The 20,867-nt window shown below is 46.5% G+C and overlaps 2 protein-coding genes across 6 annotated transcripts; one reads left to right on the forward strand and one right to left on the reverse strand.

The window, feature by feature from the left end:
• Positions 1-315: 315 nt before the first annotated feature.
• On the reverse strand, positions 316-6,868 carry LOC119107563 (V-type proton ATPase 16 kDa proteolipid subunit). The gene is made up of 3 exons (XM_037231048.1): positions 6,676-6,868; positions 1,751-1,940; positions 316-1,424 (listed from the first exon to the last, which is right to left on the reverse strand). Exons 1-3 carry the CDS (start codon positions 6,749-6,751, stop codon positions 1,217-1,219), a joined length of 474 nt encoding a protein of 157 aa, XP_037086943.1. The 5' UTR covers positions 6,752-6,868; the 3' UTR covers positions 316-1,216.
• Positions 6,869-11,434: 4,566 nt separating this feature from the next.
• On the forward strand, positions 11,435-20,133 carry crim (QVR superfamily protein crim). 5 transcript variants are annotated; one of them, XM_037230657.1, is made up of 5 exons: positions 11,435-11,450; positions 13,968-14,130; positions 16,996-17,130; positions 17,514-17,667; positions 19,372-20,133. In XM_037230657.1, the coding sequence occupies exons 2-5, from the start codon at positions 14,070-14,072 to the stop codon at positions 19,493-19,495; spliced, it is 474 nt and encodes a 157-aa protein (XP_037086552.1). In that variant the 5' UTR covers positions 11,435-11,450; positions 13,968-14,069; the 3' UTR covers positions 19,496-20,133. The 5 variants fall into 5 exon arrangements, with proteins under 5 accessions (XP_037086552.1, XP_037086549.1, XP_037086551.1 ...); XM_037230654.1 differs by lacking the exon at positions 11,435-11,450 and adding an exon at positions 11,451-11,505; XM_037230656.1 differs by lacking the exon at positions 11,435-11,450 and adding an exon at positions 11,452-11,493.
• The last annotated feature ends 734 nt before the right edge of the window (positions 20,134-20,867 follow it).

The raw sequence follows: 20,867 nt of genomic DNA on the forward strand, positions 1-20,867 counted from the left end.
GAATGGAACGGTCCGCGCTGCACACGAGTCCATGGCATCGCTTGCACCTGAGGATCAGCGCTGTCTAAAATGCTTGCATGTGTTTTCTAGTTTGTTTACTTTTGGCAAGCCAGTGCGAGCTTCAATTGCTGCTGTAATTTGCAGCCCCACAAAAGGATGGCAGGCGCGGTGATAAAGCCCGTCACGTCAGCTGCGCTGCGCGTATAAGCAGTCTGCCTCTGTTTTTGTACCGCAATTCGTTTGAAATTCATTTTCCACACAGAGAATAATGCTCTTCAAACCTTGATCGTGTTCCGTTTAGCCACAATCAAAACCGTTAGAGGCTACACATATATTTTTGTCTTCACGAGTTCGAGTCTTGCAAACAGCGATAAATGATTAAACAACACGGGTAAATTCCGTACCAGAGCAATGTGCACCATATATCCATTCTTGGGTTATCCTACGGGAAGATACACGGCTGGACTACCGGTTTCGGTGAGTCCAACCAACAATTACAACAATCCTACCCATATATACAGAGCACATTCACAATTACAACACATCCGTCTGATGTCTCTCCCGTCACATAAAATATTATACATACATAGCACTGTACAGATCATCAACACATTACCAACATAGTTATAAGATTGGTAAGTAAATTAGAGGTCCAAAGAGCATCACGCCACTGCTATATATGGAAACTAAGTTGCAGCAACAGTCACCAATCGAAATAATCGTTCAAAAACGGTTCACGTATTCTACAGCAATGTTCAATAGTCAGCAGCAAACAGCAGGTGTCGTAGCCAATCAGCGCTGCGTCGGCTGAGAACAGGCACCGCTGATTGGCCAGTTATTGACGACTGGCGCTGAGCAGCCGACAGGCAGCCATCGGCCGGGGCGGTTTCCTGACACCGGCCCTTGCCAGACTGCGTGTATATGGGCCCCACACAGGACTGCCCTGCATGCGGTCCGAGCGTGCGGTTCTTCCAATTTGTGTTCGTATTTAGCAACAAGTGTGTGCTTGGCCACCGTACCCATCGGCGCGTATTTTACATGTCGAAAGTGGAATGTTGCGGGCCAGGGCCCCGGCGGTGACGCCCTACCGCCCTAGCGGCATCACATGACGCACACAGGGGACACTGAGACGTGCGCCACTGGCTGGATATGCGCGCGAGCGCGTCGGCGCGCCACTGCTCGCGCGGCGCGCCGACCGGTCCGCCCCGGACACGGCTTACGCCTTGATGTACAGGAAGATGGCCACGATGAGGCCGTACAGGCCGAGCACCTCGGCGAAAATGAGGATGAGGATCATGCCGACGAAGAGGCGCGGCTGCTGCGCCGTGCCGCGCACGCCCGCGTCTCCCACAATGCCGATGGCAAAGCCGGCCGCCAGCCCGCTCAGGCCGACCGACAGGCCGGCGCCGAAATGCACGAACCCGCTGCGGACGCAGAAGAGGCGATGTGAGCACGTCTCCGGCTGGTGCCCGGCAGAGCGCGCGTCGCCGCCAGGCGGGCGACAGCCGGACACCCCGCATGCCGCCCGTAAACAAGGCAGGCCGCGCGGTGTGTTACACATAAGCAGTGCAAAGTACCAGAAAAAACACCAAAAACGCAGGACAGGGAGTCGCTGCTGTTTATAATAACACGCCCGTCATAATGCGACTATCAACGCTATTCAGCGCGGTGAAAACGACACGCGTTGAGCCGAGGAGACACGCCACGCGCCGCCGGCGGCGGTAGCCGCGGTCGCAGGGTCCCGACTCACGAGAACAGCTCGTAGGTGGCCGGCTTGGTAATGCCACCAGCGATCAGCACGGCCACCACCAGGCCGTAGATGGCCAGGATACCGGCCATCACCACCGGGATGATGGACTTCATGATGAGCTCGGGCCGCATCACCGACATGGCCGCGATGCCGGTGCCCGACTTGGCCGTGCCGTACGCGGCGCCCATCGCTGCAGCGAGACAGACCGGGGTCAGGGCGGAGGCCGACGACGCGTGGTACGCACACGACAGGCGGGGATGCTCGCAAGCAGCAGGCGCCACCCTGTGCTAGTCGGGTCATGTGGAAAATGTAAGACCTGCGTTGTACACCACTAGGCCTTAAATGCCTTGAGATCTGCGACGCATATGCCACTGCAATCATGATCATGCGATGTAGCGAATAGTCTCAAGACTACAGCAGTGTGTAGAATAGGTTCCCAAATACATGAAATCAGTCTCTTGCCGCACATTTCAGACATGTTAAGCCCCATGGCACATTGGGCTTTATTGTTACACACAGAAACAATTCATTACAGCCACAGGTCATCATACTAGACAAGGTTGGCTGTGGTGAACAGGTTTTCAGGTTGGTGGTCAACCAACCAGGTACAGGCTGCAAGACCACCATGGTGGTGGAGATGATGATTGGGGCTTTAAGGCGCGCATATTACTGTGGTCATTCCGTGCCTAAACAGTTGAATAGCTAATTCAGCACATAGTCACAGATTTTCTTAAGGCCAATAAGTATGTCAGCTAGCCCACCAAGGCTAGAAATTATACCATGTTTATTACAAAACAAGACAAGCATAGCTAGAGTTTTCTTTTATGGACATCTCACAACTCAACTATTAAATGACTAATGCAGCATGTAGCCACAGATCCTCTTCAGACTAATAAGTCATGTGGGCTGGGCCACCAAGGCTAGAAATTAGACCATATTTACTACAAAATAAGACAGGCATGGTTAGGATTTTCTTTACAAGGGGGGAAGGTCGGCGAGAACGCATCACAATGGCTTGGTTGCTTGGATTAGAACCCTTTCCATAAGTCATACTGTTTCGGGACAATGAGATGGGGGGGGGAGGGGAAATGGACAACAGTGGAGCACACCCACATGCCAGGGGGCCCCATCTGCCAGGGTTTATGTTGCACATGGACCCTCTTCAGGGTATGGCTTGGGGCTTGGATGGCCCCAGCAGGGTACACTTCAGCTCAGTCACGGCTGGCACATGCAGCCAATCCAGCACAAGCAAGCATTACAAGGATGGTGGATACAGAGAGAAAAGGGATAAAACAGCAGATCAGATAGCATCACAATGATTTTAACTCCATATCAGGAGTCACCTTTGATCACCACACAGATACACAGGTCCCTGACTCACAACTGCCCTTGCTGTGGGTAATAATACCACATTTCCAGAGTTTTAGCAAGCTGGGTGTAGACATCATATAAACCAGTATATTTCACTTAGAATGCTATAGATCAAGCTCTAGTGTTGGTAAAAATAAGCAATGGGATGCAAGCAATTGTTCAGCATGAGTGATCTAGCACTGACAATGAAATCCATACTCAGACAAAGATGAAATTAATATGATATAATATACAACATAGAACCTATCTGACATCACTTAAAATATGTGTCATCCCCCAGTCCCCACTGTTTGCGAAGAGGCAAACACAACAAATTCTATGACATCTTACAGATGCTCTGCCAAGTGTGCGGAGCCTTCTTGGCATGTTTCATCACTATATCACAACACTAGATAGCTGAAGAGCACTAGTTTCTGCTCATATCAAAGAGACAGTGCGCAATATGATGAAGCAACATTAAATGAGCTACTGCAAAGCATGTCATGCTGTTTTATCACATCAATTCCAGTGCCAGTGTGAAAAGAAATGGCAGTGCCAAAGAGGCATTACACTAATGGTATCAACAATATTGTCACTGGCTTCATCTTAATGGAATGACACAAATAACCTACACCTTTAAGGCCTCATGCATGTTCCACACCATTTGAAAATGTTTCATACAAAATTATGTACCATCACAAACTGACCATACCATTTGTTCAACACCATTGAGTAAAACAAAATTGCCTACATTTGTAAATTACCATGCATTTGGCCAATATTTTAACCATAGCAATTCTGTTGAAATTAATTGAAACATAATGCAACATAAGACACAATGGTTGCTGCCAGGCAGCACATTCTGGTTTCAAAGTCTGATGCACTTATTTGAAAACAGCAATCCAGACAAATATCTGAGAGGAGCAGAGTTCAGTGTGAAAGTGTCATTGGGTAGTCCTGTGTTTGGAAAGACCTCCTCATGTGTCCAAGACTAGCACCAGCACATGGGTTCTAGTGCTTTCAAGCATATCCCATCCACATGTTATACATGAGCAACATTAAGTGAGATGACATGTAAGCATCTGCTGGAAATAGAGCTTCATATAGGTATAGCAAGTTCAAGACCAGATGTAAGTAGGAGCTCATTTTTCAACTTTTGGGGATATTCAGCACTTTTTCAGTTGCATTGGCCGCAATATTGGTGCATGACAGAAATAGGAAAAGGGTTGTACCAGTCAACCAGGCCTGTTACAGGGGCATAGCTCTACAAAATGTGTTGAGGGCTGAACCATGAAAAATGATGAAACCTGCCCCCAAAGTTATGCTGGCAAACAAGCTTTTCCCAAAATATGACCTACTTTCTTCTCAAAGCCTATACCAGTTAACCAATTGGGGGGGGGGGGAGGTTCCCCACTGGTCTGTCAGCTGTGTTGAAGATAAGTCGGCAAGCCAATTCAAGTTGCCTTACTAGTAAGTGTGCAGACTGTCTTTGGCTCACTAGCACAACTTAGCCAAAATCTGGGGATACATATCTACAGGAACTAATTAAGCTGGTTTTAACTGGTTGCAGAACCAGTGAGCTATATGATTGCAATTCCCACCCAAATGCAGATGATATAGAAGATACAACAGTGACATCAAACAGTATCCAAAACACTTGCTTGGGCACATGGAAATCCATGGCTCCATGAGTCTTCAGCTGTTGGGGGCATTGGAGAGAAGGCATATTCTCTGCCAATAAATCTGAGCTGAGGACAGGATGAAGCACACAAAAGAAGGAAAAAAGCACAGGATTTGTCTATCAATCTACAGAGCATCAACACAAAATCATCATCTGAGTATAAAGCTAAAGCAATTTGTTATTCTCCATTGAGCAGAGTTTTTGGTTCTATAATTACATAACTAGTTGTTTTTGAGATCAACCTTTAAACTGAGCTGGCTGTTGCCAATGAAAAGTTTTTACAAAATTAATCCAGCCCTAAAAAAGCCATATAAAAACCAATAAATAACTTACAGTAGTTCTGTCATGAAAGACTGAAGACTGCTGCTCTGTGAGTGCCATTTACATAGCCTTCCTTAGTTCTTTTTTGGAAGAGCCACATGCAGGAGCCATGCTGGGTGCACTGGAGCTGTGTTGGGCAGTGATAGAGGGAGTGGTTGATAGTATAGACAAAGGCAATATATAAGTTCAGCTCTGTGTCATACAGTGCTGGGAGTATTGCATCACACCCAACATTTGTGTGCAGATGTAGCAGCGCTATCTGATGCTGGCTTGCTCTATGAGGAGAAAATAATTCCTCAGCCCCAGCTGCAGTGACCTCTGAGCACTGATCACACAGCAGCCTAAAGTCCTAGATGATTTAGTTTTGCACTTAGCTTTCTGCAGCTGGTGGGTAGATATATATCTAGGCCCAAACAAAAAATGCAAGCCATGTTCCCTCTGATTTTGACCAAATTTTTGTAGAACATTAGTGGAGGGGTTAGCATCCCATCCAACTGAATGGCAAACTACACCCCTAGTTCAAAATATAATACATACCTAGGTCACTAAAAGCCACATGGGTATCTCATTACCCCAGCATCTGTCCCTTAGGTAAAAAAGATAGTACCTTGGCTAGAACATGGCTGCACTAACTACCATGTCCCTGATATTCCTATCTATATTATTGTGGTATGCATAACATCAAAATCATTTATTTGTCATGATGTTCTCTGGGGTGCAGGTAGCATAGTGGCTAACATGTCCATGTTAACCATTGCACATCTGGGAGACCAGAGGTACAGGATTTGATTCCCTAATGTGCCTGCCCTTTCTGCCTGGGTGAGAGGCGGATACCATATAGCCTTAGCAGCTGAGTGCACCATAAAGTACCAATGACACAAACCCACACCCACACTCACAAAGTTCTCTGGATAATTATTTAACAGATGCACAATATTTAAGACATTGGTTACTACCAGGATTAATTGGGTCACACCTTTACAATAAAATTATCAACAACTTAACTAGTAGGTGACTAACATTATCAACTCTATAGCCTCAAGAATACAGATGGTCCAGAAAATTGAAGACTTGCACACAGCTAATCTTTGAGGGTGTTTAGAAATCACTGAGACCAGCTAGTGCATGATGTTTTCTGTCCTCTGAAGAAAAAAGAATACCTACAGTGCCAGCTGTGCCTATGGTACAAATTCGCCTGGGCTATTTTCTCATTCCAAGCCATGATTTTGTAATTTTTCTCTCCCCACAAGGTAAAATCAAATTTCAGATGCTGACGGCCCCACAATAGCATGAAATGACCCATTTCAGTACGTCATCCCAAAGTTTAAAAGGAAATGCAAAGTATTTGATTTTGCCCCAACCCTCTCACATAGGATCTCGTGGGGATGTGCCATTTGCAGCAGACTGGAATGGGCACTCAGACTGACAGCCCATTGCACTTAAGGAGATGCGTGTGGGCACTGCTACATGTGCTATACCACATGTCCCCTACATTGGTGTGCATACCCGGCACCGAAGACAGACGGCCAATTTCAATGTACATCACTCATGCTGAGAAACCAAAATAACTTACCGCTGAAAACCATCGCCGAGGCGGCGCCCATGACTCCAAAGAAGGGCCCATAGATAGGTCTCTCGTCCGTCGACATTATGCTGGATTTGTGAGGCTCTCACACGCACCAAACAGACAGCAACACACGAACGGACAGGGACAGAATATGGCCGGGAAAGACTTGAGCTTGTGCGCATGTCTTGTGACACTCAATATTTGGGGCTGAGACCGAGTTCAGAACGTGTAGATCATTGGTTGAAACGTTGCCATTACCTCGCAGGTCACCAATCAGAACAGCTTTTACTATAACCCAGCTGGACCACACCTCTGACGTCACCGGCGCTTGGCTGCTCGGCTAGTAAAGAGGGATTTCGTACAATTAAATCCTGAGAAATAGGCGATTGTATTACATGAAAGAAGCTATGAATGATGTTTCTTTTAATAACTAGGGATTTTTGTAAAGACACATAGACGCATAAGTTTTCTTATAAACATAACTGAGCAGCCCAATCCGCTAAGCAGTTTTACAAACTATTGCGGATATCAGAAAATTTTAGGAGAATGAATTCAAGCAAAAAATAACAGAATGATTTCATCTTGAACTATTGGAATTCCTTTTAAAGGGAAACCAGAATAAGCTCGAAATCGTGCAACGGATTAAATTGAAACAGCCAGAGACTTTAATGTCTTCTACAAATACCTCGCAATCGCTACGAGTATTGCCAATACTCGTAGCGATTGTAGTTGCGTGGTACGTCTGTCAAGCTAGCAGCAGATTGATATCCAATTGCCAGTTGGATATTGCGGGGCGTCTCGATTGCCGCCAAATTTGGTGTGCAGGGCCTTCTCAACACGCTGATTCCGAAAATCAACGTCTTTGGGGTGGAATTTTGCGTAATTTTCGAGTTATACGCTGCGTAACATCCCAATGTGATATTGCGGGGCGTCTCGATTGCTTCCAAATTTGGTGTGCAGGGCCTTCTCAACACTCTGATTCCGAAAATCAATGTCTTTGGGGTGGAATTTTGCGTAATTTTCGAGTTATACGCTGCGTAACATCCCAATGTGATATTGCGGGGCGTCTCGATTGCCTCCAAATTTGGTGTGCAGGGCCTTCTCAACACGCTGATTCCGAAAATCACTCCCTTTGGAGTGGAATTTTGCGTAATTTTTGAGTTATACGCTGCGTAACATCCCAATGTGATAATGCCGGGCGTCTCAATTGCCGCCAAATTTGGTGTGCAGGGCCATCTCAACACGCTGATTCCGAAAATCAATGTCTTTGGGGTGGAATTTTGCGTAATTTTTGAGTTATACGCTGCGTAACATCCCAATGTGATATTGCGGGGCGTCTCGATTGCCGCCAAATTTGGTGTGCAGGGCCTTCTCAACACGCTGATTCCGAAAATCAATGTCTTTGGGGTGGAATTTTGCGTAATTTTCGAGTTATATGCTGCGTAACATCCCAATGTGATAATGCGGGGCGTCTCGATTGCCGCCAAATTTGGTGTGCAGGGCCTTCTCAACACGCTGATTCCGAAAATCAACGTCTTTGGGGTGGAATTTTGCGTAATTTTTTAGTTATGCGCTGCGTAACATCCCAATGTGATATTGCGGGGCGTCTCGATTGCCTCCAAATTTGGTGTGCAGGGCCTTCTCAACACGCTGATTCCGAAAATCAATGTCTTTGGGGTGGACTTTTGCGTAATTTTTGAGTTATACGCTGCGTAACATACCAATGTGATATTGCGGGCGTCTCGATTGCCTCCAAATTTGGTGTGCAGGGCCTTCTCAACACGCTGATTCCGAAAATCACTGCCTTTGGGGTGGAATTTTGCGTAATTTTTGAGTTATACGCTGCGTAACATCCCAATGTGATATTGCGGGGCGTCTCGATTGCCGCCAAATTTGGTGTGCAGGGCCTTCTCAACACGCTGATTCCGAAAATCAATGTCTTTGGGGTGGAATTTTGCGTAATTTTTGAGTTATACGCTGCGTAACATCCCAATGTGATATTGCGGGGCGTCTCGATTGCCGCCAAATTTGGTGTGCAGGGCCTTCTCAACACGCTGATTACGAAAATCAATGTCTTTGGGGTGGAATTTTGCGCAATTTTTGAGTTATACGCTGCGTAACATCCCAATGTGATATTGCGGGCGTCTCGATTGCCTCCAAATTTGGTGTGCAGGGCCTTCTCAACACGCTGATTCCGAAAATCAACGTCTTTGGGGTGGAATTTTGCGTAATTTTTTAGTTATACGCTGCGTAACATCCCAGTGTGATATTGCGGGGCGTCTCGATTGCCTCCAAATTTGGTGTGCAGGGCCTTCTCAACACGCTGATTCCGAAAATCAATGTCTTTGGGGTGGGATTTTGCGTAATTTTTGAGTTATACGCTGCGTAACATCCCAATGTGATATTGCGGGGCGTCTCGATTGCCTCCAAATTTGGTGTGCAGGGCCTTCTCAACACGCTGATTCCAAAATTCCACCCCAAAGGCAGTGATTTTCGGAATCAGCGTGTTGAGAAGGCCCTGCACACCAAATTTGGCGGCAATCGAGACGCCCCGCAATATCACATTGGGATGTTACGCAGCGTATAACTCGAAAATTACGCAAAATTCCACCCCAAAGACATTTATTTTCGGAATCAGCGTGTTGAGAAGGCCCTGCACACCAAATTTGGAGGCAATCGAGACGACCCGCAATATCACATTGGGATGTTACGCAGCGTATAACTCAAAAATTACGCAAAAGTCCACCCCAAAGACATTGATTTTCGGAATCAGCGTGTTGAGAAGGCCCTGCACACCAAATCTGGAGGCAATCGAGACGCCCCGCAATATCACATTGGGATGTTACGCAGCGTATAACTCGAAAATTACGCAAAATTCCACCCCAAAGGCAGTGATTTTCGGAATCAGCGTGTTGAGAAGGCCCTGCACACCAAATTTGGCGGCAATCGAGACGCCCCGCAATATCACATTGGGATGTTACGCAGCGTATAACTCGAAAATTACGCAAAATTCCACCCCAAAGACATTGATTTTCGGAATCAGCGTGTTGAGAAGGCCCTGCACACCAAATTTGGAGGCAATCGAGACGCCCCGCAATATCACATTGGGATGTTACGCAGCGTATAACTCAAAAATTACGCAAAATTCCACCCCAAAGGCAGTGATTTTCGGAATCAGCGTGTTGAGAAGGCCCTGCACACCAAATTTGGAGGCAATCGAGACGCCCCGCAATATCACATTGGGATGTTACGCAGCGTATAACTCAAAAATTACGCAAAATTCCACCCCAAAGGCTGTGATTTTCGGAATCAGCGTGTTGAGAAGGCCCTGCACACCAAATTTGGAGGCAATCGAGACGCCCCGCAATAGCACATTGGGATGTTACGCAGCGTATAACTCAAAAATTACGCAAAATTCCACCCCAAAGACGTTGATTTTCGGAATCAGCGTGTTGAGAAGGCCCTGCACACCAAATTTGGAGGCAATCGAGACGCCCCGCATTATCACATTGGGATGTTACGCAGCATATAACTCGAAAATTACGCAAAATTCCATCCCAAAGACATTGATTTTCAGAATCAGCGTGTTGAGAAGGCCTTGCACACCAAATTTGGCGGCAATCGAGACGCCCCGCAATATCACATTGGGATGTTACGCAGCGTATAACTTGAAAATTACGCAAAATTCCACCCCAAAGACATTGATTTTCGGAATCAGCGTGTTGAGAAGGCCCTGCACACCAAATTTGGAGGCAATCGAGACGCCCCGCAATATCACATTGGGATGTTACGCAGCGTATAACTCAAAAATTACGCAAAATTCCACCCCAAAGACATCGATTTTCGGAATCAGCGTGTTGAGAAGGCCCTGCACACCAAATTTGGAGGCAATCGAGACGCCCCGCAATATCACATTGGGATGTTGCGCAGCGTATAACTCAAAAATTACGCAAAATTCCACCCCAAAGACGTTGATTTTCGGAATCAGCGTGTTGAGAAGGCCCTGCACACCAAATTTGGCGGCAATCGAGACGCCCCGCAATATCACATTGGGATGTTACGCAGCGTATAACTCAAAAATTACGCAAAATTCCACCCCAAAGGCAGTGATTTTCGGAATCAGCGTGTTGAGAAGGCCCTGCACACCAAATTTGGCGGCAATCGAGACGCCCCGCAATATCACATTGGGATGTTACGCAGCGTATAACTCGAAAATTACGCAAAATTCCACCCCAAAGACTTTGATTTTCGGAATCAGCGTGTTGAGAAGGCCCTGCACACCAAATTTGGAGGCAATCGAGACGCCCCGCAATATCACATTGGGATGTTACGCAGCGTATAACTAAAAAATTACGCAAAATTCCACCCCAAAGGCAGTGATTTTCGGAATCAGCGTGTTGAGAAGGCCCTGCACACCAAATTTGGAGGCAATCGAGACGCCCCGCATTATCACATTGGGATGTTACGCAGCGTATAACTCAAAAATTACGCAAATTTCACCTCAAAGACATTGATTTTCGGAATCAGCGTGTTGAGAAGGCCCTGCACACCAAATTTGGAGGCAATCGAGACGCCCCGCAATATCACATTGGGATGTTACGCAGCGTATAACTCGAAAATTACGCAAAATTCCACCCCAAAGACGTTGATTTTCGGAATCAGCGTGTTGAGAAGGCCCTGCACACCAAATTTGGCGGCAATCGAGACGCCCCGCAATATCCAACTGGCAATTGGATATCAATCTGCTGCTAGCTTGACAGACGTTTGCGTGGTTGCGAACGGTTCGCAACTCAAATATGTTTAAGACGCAGTGGGAATGCGGCTGTTTGTAATAGGGTGTGGTGTGGTGTTTTGCGGAGCCCTTATGACCTTAAAATGGCTTGTGAAATCAGCCTAGTAATGTTGTTTCATGCAGTACCAACTGTTCTCAAAGCCTTGAATTTATTTTGTGCGGTCGTGATCTATGCCTTCATAATTTATATACCTTGAGTTAATGTTATGACTCTGTTATGATTACATTAGCGTAATACTATTGTAGATATGGGATGCCTTTTTTCTATTCAGTTGAAATCCAGAACACCAGGACTCAGATTGTTCTTCTCATCCCATGTCAAGATCATCTGACTTATGGTCTATTGCTATAAATATTGGAGCTTGGGGAAAATCACACTAGGCTGAGTTCCTATGTCTTTGTATTCAGTCCCACAATGCAAACTTGCAGTGTAAACCATTTCAGTTACCATGATATGGCCTTATGTGCCATGAACTGCCTGTCATTACTAAGGAGTGCCATTTTTCATTAAGCTGGTAAAGCCCTTGTGAAGTTTATTGTTCCTGGATGGTTGGATGCACAGTGATATGGAATGGTGAAAGCTGTAAGTTTGTGGTATGAAACTGACTGCTCATTATTATGTTAATTTTCCCTACCTTACTTTACCTTATGGTGATCAGGAATTGTAAAAGGCCACTAGGCCTGTAGGTCCCGCTCTCGTCAGGCTCCCGGTCCGGTAACCAAACAGTCCCAAATTATGGGAATATTCAGTGTGGGACGTCGTACATTTTCCTCATAGGGTTTGAGACTTGGCCACCCAGTCTGAAAAATTTGACCTAATGTGTTGGACATTTATACAGCATTTGGAGGTAATTGTTGTGCTTGTCTCTATGAAGCTCAGGCTAGGCTAAAATCATGCTGACTGTTTATCTTACATGATAAAAACCTATTTGTGAACTTTTTCTGCCTGAAATCACCTTTGCAAATGTATAATTTCTTGAAACTTTGGCTATCTGTGCCCTGAAATAAGTGTTAACTGTGCATTGATCTCAGACCTCGGGATAACAGTCACACACAATTTTATTTTTGTAGCAATGCTGCTATGCATGAGAAATGAAGTCATTTTTTAAGGCATCATCTGTCACTATTATGCTACAAGTGTTAGGTGTAGTAGTCTTTTTGTTGTTTGGCTGCCAGCTAGGCCTAAGGATACTGATCTTGTAAGACACAGTCAGGACAAATATGACAGTCTTAAATTCAAATGAAAAGCTTATTTCCCTCCCAGAACTGATCAGATGTGGTCTTAAAAGAAATATTTCACATTTTAAGGTAGTGTAGCAACAGATATAATGGAAGTGTGTTGTTTATGACTAATTTTATACTTCTAAGCCAAAATGACTGCTTTAGACAACATAATTTCTGTATTTAGTAGTTATGCTCCTGAAGATGTCACTGTTTGGTTGCATCACCATACCTTGCACAGCATTGATTGAGAGCAAATTGACAGCCATTATATCTGGATATTGTGCTCACAAAGGCCAGGTATGAGCAAAACAATTGTATTTTCTTGGCCTTGGCTGCTGCATGGCCAGTGGAATGGCATAATTTGAGTGGTATTATTATGTCATCATGAATGCCTTGGTGACATTGAAATAGTCTGCACCTCTTTGTGTGGCTCAGTGGAGCTTAGGTCTTAAAATGGACAGTGCTGTGAACTGCACCAAATAATTGTCAAGATGGTTATTTCAGTTCAAAACCTGATACAGATCTGCAACTTTTTTAAACTCATTAACACAATCATGTCTTCCATCACCAGGAAGGTAGTTTGAACTGTTAACTGGTATGCCAAGTTACCTTACATGACTTCGGGTGGTATGACATCTTGAGCTTTCTATCGTGGTCTGTTTTGCACAAGTCTGTGGCAGTTTTGATCAAGGTGATGTGGTCCAAGTCAAAACCTGAGTGTGGGAAGTGGAATGTCTGTACCCTCTTCCTGTAATTACACCTGTTTATGGTGGTGGCAGGCCAAAGGGTCTGAGGCACTCACAGTCAGGCCTGTTTTGTAGGGCTTCTGGTGTGCCTTGTCAGATGTCACTGTGTTCTTCCAAGGAGTACCAAGGAGATTTTCACCTTAGCAGGATTGAACAGGCTGAGTGTGGCCTTGTCATTTTAGATATGTGGTCAGATTATAATTTACAAAAATGCAAAACTATGCATGCATACAACATAACCAATGAGCATCACACCATTGCCAACATCTGACTAGCTTTGGTTGCAGCATTGACCATGTTACTGCCAGTGACAGGTCACTCAATGCACTTTTCAACTGAGACTGACATACCATTAACTTAGTGCTGGTTACATGATATAGCTATACTAGTTGTCTTAATCACTTTTGATTAGCAATACTACCTAATCTTCATTTTGTTTTAGGCCATAAGCCACAATTTGTCTGAATGATTTAGCTGAGCAGGGTTTAGCAGTTTTGTCCCCTTAAATGTCTGTTCTGATGAATATTTCTTTTCAGGTCAGTATTTGTAGGTATTTTATACTGCTTGTGCTGTGCACTCAGCATATTGCGCTTCCAGAAGGAAGTATTCTGATGAACTAAGCATTTATAAAGGTCATCATGGTCATGCCCCAGCAACTGGTGCTACTGCTGGTTGTGGCTGGCATGCAGATACAAGAGAGTAAGTATGTGTGCTCATGAATTAATTGACATTGTGTGGCTTACATTAATCGGCATGCACACCAGAAGTTATTTCTAATGCATCTGCACTACTGTTATGTCATTTCGATTTAGTTCAGCGTGGTTGTATGTGGAACTTGTCTTCATTAATGAACATACATAGAATATGGTTCATGCTGTGTCTTACAGTGGTTCTTTTCCCCAGCAGTGGACCTACAGCCAGTGGTACCAACTTGTCAGTCTTAGCCTGCAGAACTGGGAGTGGGATTGATGTCAGGCTGTCTGAATGTGAATGTGCTTTCAGCACACTACTAGGAAAAGTTTGTCTGACTGCAGATATATTGTGATTCACTCAAGTAGTGTAATATTCTATTTAAGGCAATTAGGAGGGGCAGCAGTGGTATAATGGCAAGAGTACTCAGCTCTGTACCTGTCAGTTTCGGGTTTTGGCCCTTTCTTTGACACCACTGCATCCTATGTCACAGCTATGAAAGGCATTTGTGTAGAAATGACCCTAGCAGTTGGTGAGATATAAAGCCCCAATCATGATTAATAAAGTTGATCACTTTATGTCAGCAGGTTTGCAGACCATGCAATTCAGCATTACTGTATGCAAGTTGTACACTCACTACATGTTCACAACAGTCAGTGTTTGGGATCTTCATAGCTGTTTCATATGGTGACTGTCAGTGTTTCATCCTTAGATCTTGTTATTCCAAGGCTCAAACTGGGTGTTTTAGTGTGAGCTCTCATTTGATGACAAGGCTTCAGAAATTTTGTTTACTTTGTGTTCTGGAAGGGAAGGAGATATATAAATAGATATGTAATGCTGCATGTTTTGTGGATTCACTAATGTGTTACATAAAGTAATTAAGAAATGCACCAATATAAAGTAATATGCATTACACATCAGACAGCTTGGTGCTCGCTGGGGATGTGGAAATGAGTTTCAGGCAACAACATAGTTTTGCACAATAAGCCAGGTATGGGGGATGGACAGGGAAAATGATACAGGGAATGATTCACATCTGATGGTATTGAAATAAGCATCAAATATGATGAAACAGACTCACTTATAACTGTTCATATCCTTTTAAGGAGAAAGACTGCTTGAGGCCACACAATTTCTCTGTTTAGAAATGTGCTCCTCAAAACATCATTGTTTGATGACACCATAATACCTTACACAACACTGAAAGCCAAGTGATGGTCGTTTTATCCGGATATCATGCTCACGAACGCAAGATATGAACGAATGGACCATTATATTTTTTTTCGGCTTCCATCGTCGCATGGTTATGGAATGGCAGGATTCGAATGGCGTTATTATGATGTAATAAATCCCAGGGTGACTGTGAATGCTCTCCTCGAAATATCCCCGCCCGTTTACGCGAGCTTGCTGCTCAGAAACTAGAAGGATTTAAAATAAAAACTAAACTAGAGGGATGAGGAAGGACGGAGCTGTGAACTGCACCGAAAGGTCTTCAAGGTGGCTATTTCAGTTCAAACCCCCATATAAATGAAGAACACTTTAAACCTTCCCCAGTAATACTCAAAAAGGGTTCCTCCTTGTGTTTGGCCTGCTTTTTCTCAAGGTGATGTTCTCAGGTACGTTCATAAAGGAAGTTGGTGCACAAGTTCGCAAGTCCCACTGCTGCAATGCTCACAAGGCTACTTTCATTAAGCATTATGCTTGTGATGCTGTTCAGATTTTGTAGAAGGACTTTGGTTTGGTACTTTTGCCGGCAGTGGATTTCAGAATATTGTATGAGGAAGTGATCAGTGTCAGCTTAATTTCCACGTTAAATACATGGCCAAGTTATTTAGCGTTGTGTACAACAATCGCTCACCGGAGTACAAGGCGCCCCCACTCCCTCTGATGATACTGATCTGAATGGATTCGAATGGGTCCAATCTTGCGAATCCCTGAATTTCAAACACGATGATTCAAGTCCAGAAAAGCGGGATGGCAATCGCAAAACCACACTTGCCGAAAGTCATGTCTTAAGTCCCCAGATGTATGTAATTAACAACGGCTGGGTTCCCGTTACGTTTGAATAATCCACATGCAACACGTTTATATGGGTTCTGCTCCCGTCCGCATCGTTCGCCCACCCGCATTTTCATCGGGCCACATGAATCTCGATGCAAAGATTCGAATAGAGTCTATTATAGTATATTATAATACCGAGGATGTGTTCGAATTCGAGTCACACTAGGATCTGCGAATTCCCAGCTGTAGTTTGATCCGAAAAGAGACAATCATTTTTCTCCGGTGAACTTGATAAATCCTTATCACGATTGCCCGTGCCGTGGTGGATGATGACCCCTTAGTGCCAAAAACGGCATCATGTTGATCTTGGTGACATTGTGGCACATGATACGATAATATGATGCGACGTTATGTGGTTGGTGCGATAAAGAAGCCATAGGGTAAAAGGACAGGCAAAGGATATCAAAGTCTCATAGATTTCACTACTTACCGTTATCATGGATGGATATTAATGATACCATGGCGTCATAGTACTGAAGAATCTATTCCAATGGGCTCCCAGTATTGCTAACAGAATGCGTCTGCGCGTGTCACGTTGTTCGAGAACAGGCGTACATGTAGCTAGGTTGCACTTTTTAGTCACGCAAATTGGAGGGTTGACAAAAGCTGCTCTGGCGATGCCGCTGGGATGACCATAACCAGCGCAAAATCGTATCGTTGCATTCGCTCCGATGTGTTGTGCTGTCGATGCCACTCCGGCCACGCCGCCTCCCAGCGTGACATGTCAGCTTGTAAGTGGGCGACCGCAGGCGTGACGTTACCAGGTCAAGACTGGTTTGACACCGGCGTTGACCGGCGCTTTGTTGGCTTCAGGCCTGGCCATCTGGTGTTATCAGTGCGTGAGCACACACCCGGGCTGCGGGGAAGACTTTTCGCCCCAACTCTACTGGAGCATCTCCTGCCCTACTCCGTGGGATGTCTGTGTGAAGGTCACAGAAAAGAAGGGGGGTAAGACATGTTATGATGATGTTTTGGTTATGCGTGGTGAAGGAACCGCGCAGCGCACTTCCCATGTCAACTCAATGGAATATCTCGATACAGTGCATTTTTTTTCGCTGTCGAAAGTGGTTCAATTCCATCCACACATGGTAACCTTTGTGCACATGATGTTGATTTGATACATTTAGCACTTATCTTACCTTGCATTCGTTATATACTTTGTGTCTTCACAATGCGTGTGATTGCACGCCTTTGGCTGGGCGGTGCGATACCAGAGAAGAGATCCGGATCGAGCAGTGTTCGGTGACACTCGGAAGTGGCTCCGACGGGGGGGGGGGGGGGGGGAGCCGCCGCGGGGTGGGGGTGTCTGACGGACCGTGTCGTACCGCCAGCGGACACGCTCATCACGCGCGACTGCCTGAGCGTGCTGCAGTGGAATCGGCGAGACGTGCCGGCCGATCACTACGAGGGCTGCCGCAGGGCCGCCGACGACCCGCGGCTCGGCCTCTATACGTTCAACAGCCTGAAGGAGCTGGACACCAAGCGGTGAGCTGCGCAGCTGGGCGTGGGTGGACCACACTCGATGGCACGGGTGGACCACACCCGATGGCGCGGACGGACCACGCCCGATGGCGTGGGCGGACCACACCCGATGGCGTGGGTAGGCCACACCCGATGACGTGGGTGAGCCACACCCGATAACGTGGGTGGACCACACCCGATGGCGTGGGTGCATCACGCCCGATAGCGTGGGTGGACCACGCCCAATGACGTGGGTGGACCACGCCCGATGACGTGGGTGGACCACACCCGATGGCGTGGGCGGACCACACCCGATGGCGTGGGTGGGCCACACCCGATGATGTGGGTGGACCACACCCGATGGCGTGGGTGGACCACGCCCGATGGCGTGGGTGGACCACGCCCGATGGCGTGGGTGGACCACACCCGATGGCGTTGGTTGACTACCTCCGATGGCGTGGGTTGACTACATCTGATGGCGTGAGTGGACCTCACCCGATAGCGTGGGTGGACCACGCCCGATGACGTGGGTGGACCACACCCGATGACGTGGGTGGACTACACCCGATGACGTGGGTGGACTACGCCCGACAGCGTGGATGGACCACACCCGATGACGTGGGTGGGCCACACCCGACCGGACCACACCCAGCCGCGACGGCTGCGGCGATGCATGGTAGAAGGGCTATCTGCACAAATGCGTAACTTTTTCATAGTTCAACAATGACCAATGTGCAGAATCGAACCCTGTCTTCTTCCGCGGAAGTCAGGGCCTTCAACCTAGCCATTACACTCAAAGTGTCTTTTGCGGGCAGTAGTGGTCTCAGTCGCAGGCTGCCGCTGTATTGGTGTCGTTATGCGCTTTTGACGTGCAGATGCAACATGATCAACCGAATTGTGTGGTGTCCGCCGTCGGGACATGAAGTCAAATGAAAAAGTAGACCAAAAAAGTGGACGGGGAGATAAGTTGAATCCGAAAGGTCGAAGGACAATAAATAAAAGGCTAAGAAATCGACAGGATTAGAAGTCGAATTGGAAAAAGTCGAGAAGGATGAACGTCGACAGGGATAAGATATTGGAGAACACCAGTGCGAACCGGTGCCCGATGTGTGTAACTAACACTTGGGAACCAGGTTCCGACAGTCGCGAAGTCGGAGTGAATCGGGGATTAGCCTTAGGGCCGATTTTGCATGATTAAGTCGCGAAGGCTCGATGGCTGGCTTCCTGCCGAGTGAGCGCGAGCCCAAATTAGAGGACTAAGGGATGCAGGGTAGTCAAACCCATGGAATCCACGGGCGCATCCGAGTGCAGTCGGCAGCATCCTGTTGTTATGCCAAGCGTCGAATCGTTGAGACTCCCCTGTCTTAAATTCTCTTGACTGCGTACTTGTTTGTTTTGATCGCAATGGCGGTCTGTCCGTGCCGCACTTCTGTCCGTTGAAATATTGTTTCAACCTTGCTTTTTCCTCCTGACTTGTGTTCCCAACGACTTTCTGTCATTATTATTGCTTTCGGCTTTTTCTCCTGCGCGCTGTTTTTTTTTTTTGGTTTTCTCCGCTGATTATTTTATATTGTCGATTTTTCCGATTCCACTTTTATCCTTGTCAAGTTGTATCCCTTTTGACTATTTTCATTCGAATTTTTGCCTTCGACTTTTTCATCCGGCTCTTTTTCACTCGATTTTTCCGAATCGTGTAGTGCCTACCAGTGACACGTGCTTCTGTTCTAGGGACTACTACGACTCGGTGGAATACTGCTTCTGTCAGTATGACGAGCAGTGTAACACGGCCTCAACAGTGTCCGCTTCCGTGGCCGCCCTCCTGCTGCTGGCCGCGCTCCCGAGGCTGTTCTGATGGCGTCCGCTCCGGTGCTTGCGACCTCCCCCTGTTGAACATCATCCTACAGAGACTTATGGTGGCCGCCGTCCCATTGCCGGTGCCAGGCTGCTGCGACGATCTGGAATGCGGTCGATAACATTCTTTGCCCGTAGAGTCGTGATACTGGGGCCCTTTAGTGCGCTTTGGGATACACATTCCAATGATCTGCCATGTTCGTTAACACGAAGAGAGGCTGCTTAAAAACTATGCGAATTAGTTGTCCACCACAGTTCTGCTGGTCGTCATGTTTGAACGGCATGAGGCTTGTGCCGGGTGCGATATCTGTTCCATCCATCCGCAGTATCTTCGGCTGCCGTTGTCATGGCAGGAGCTGGTGTGTCGGATCATTCACTTGGTTGTGTATTTGGACGTGTTTTTACGGTCCTCTGCCTGTTTTGAAATATCACAATTTCTTCCTGTCCTTAGGTAAACCGTTTTTGACCAGCTATATGCCGTGTTCGGTTGTTGATAGCTGGAGAATCGCTTGTGTCCGTCCACATGGTGGCATATATCATGTAGAATCTCACCGTGTATTTTTGTACCTGCGCGGTCATACAAACTGTAGCCCAACGGTGTTCACTGCACACATACTCATAAAATAAAGAATATTCGCAACCCTGTTTTGTCAGTGAGCGAGGGTGAATTGTGCACCCGTCCACGTGGCTGCAAGATCTGTGACCACAGCGGTAACACCGCTTTCTCCTAACCTTAACGTGTCAAGTGCTGCGCTACAGCGCCATCCACGCGAAACAGTTCAATAACCTATGGATGCGATTGCTCGTTAGTTCGCATTGGTGTAGGAGTGCCTCAGTGGCGACGGCATTCTTAGTAGTTCCTGCGCCAGTGGACCGGAATCGTTCACGTTCATGTTCACGTATGCTCAGAGCTGTGGTGTGGTCATGCTTGATTCTCCGGACAAAATTCAGAGATGATGCCAGAATCAACAACAAATTTCCTTGCGTCAGGGTGGAATGAACTCGGGACCTCTTGTTGGGGGAAGTCAGAGCTGAGTCAACCGAGTTGATTGTTGTGTGGACTGGTGTGACAAACGTCATATTCATAACTGGACATTTAATGCTCGTACGCATGTGAATACAGTGCTTTTTAACTTTGTTATCGAAATAAATGTCCTCTTTGGGTTCTAAACGACCATAATGCCCTGAAAACACAACGTGGGTGATTTGCACCACCACGCGGTAACCGGCATCGATTCTGTCGCAATCGCCTGCGGGCGTGAAATGTCGAATGGCGCCAGAATTCTGGTTGACCTAAAGTTTTGCTGAGTTACTCTGGGTCACGGTCGGAATAAACCCCACGCACGGCGAGACAGAATCGATTTTGGTAAGGC

The sequence above is a fragment of the Pollicipes pollicipes genome, unplaced genomic scaffold (genome assembly GCF_011947565.3).
Source record: "Pollicipes pollicipes isolate AB1234 unplaced genomic scaffold, Ppol_2.1 Scaffold_6686;HRSCAF=7923_pilon_pilon_pilon, whole genome shotgun sequence".
Classification (NCBI taxonomy): domain Eukaryota; kingdom Metazoa; phylum Arthropoda; class Thecostraca; order Pollicipedomorpha; family Pollicipedidae; genus Pollicipes; species Pollicipes pollicipes.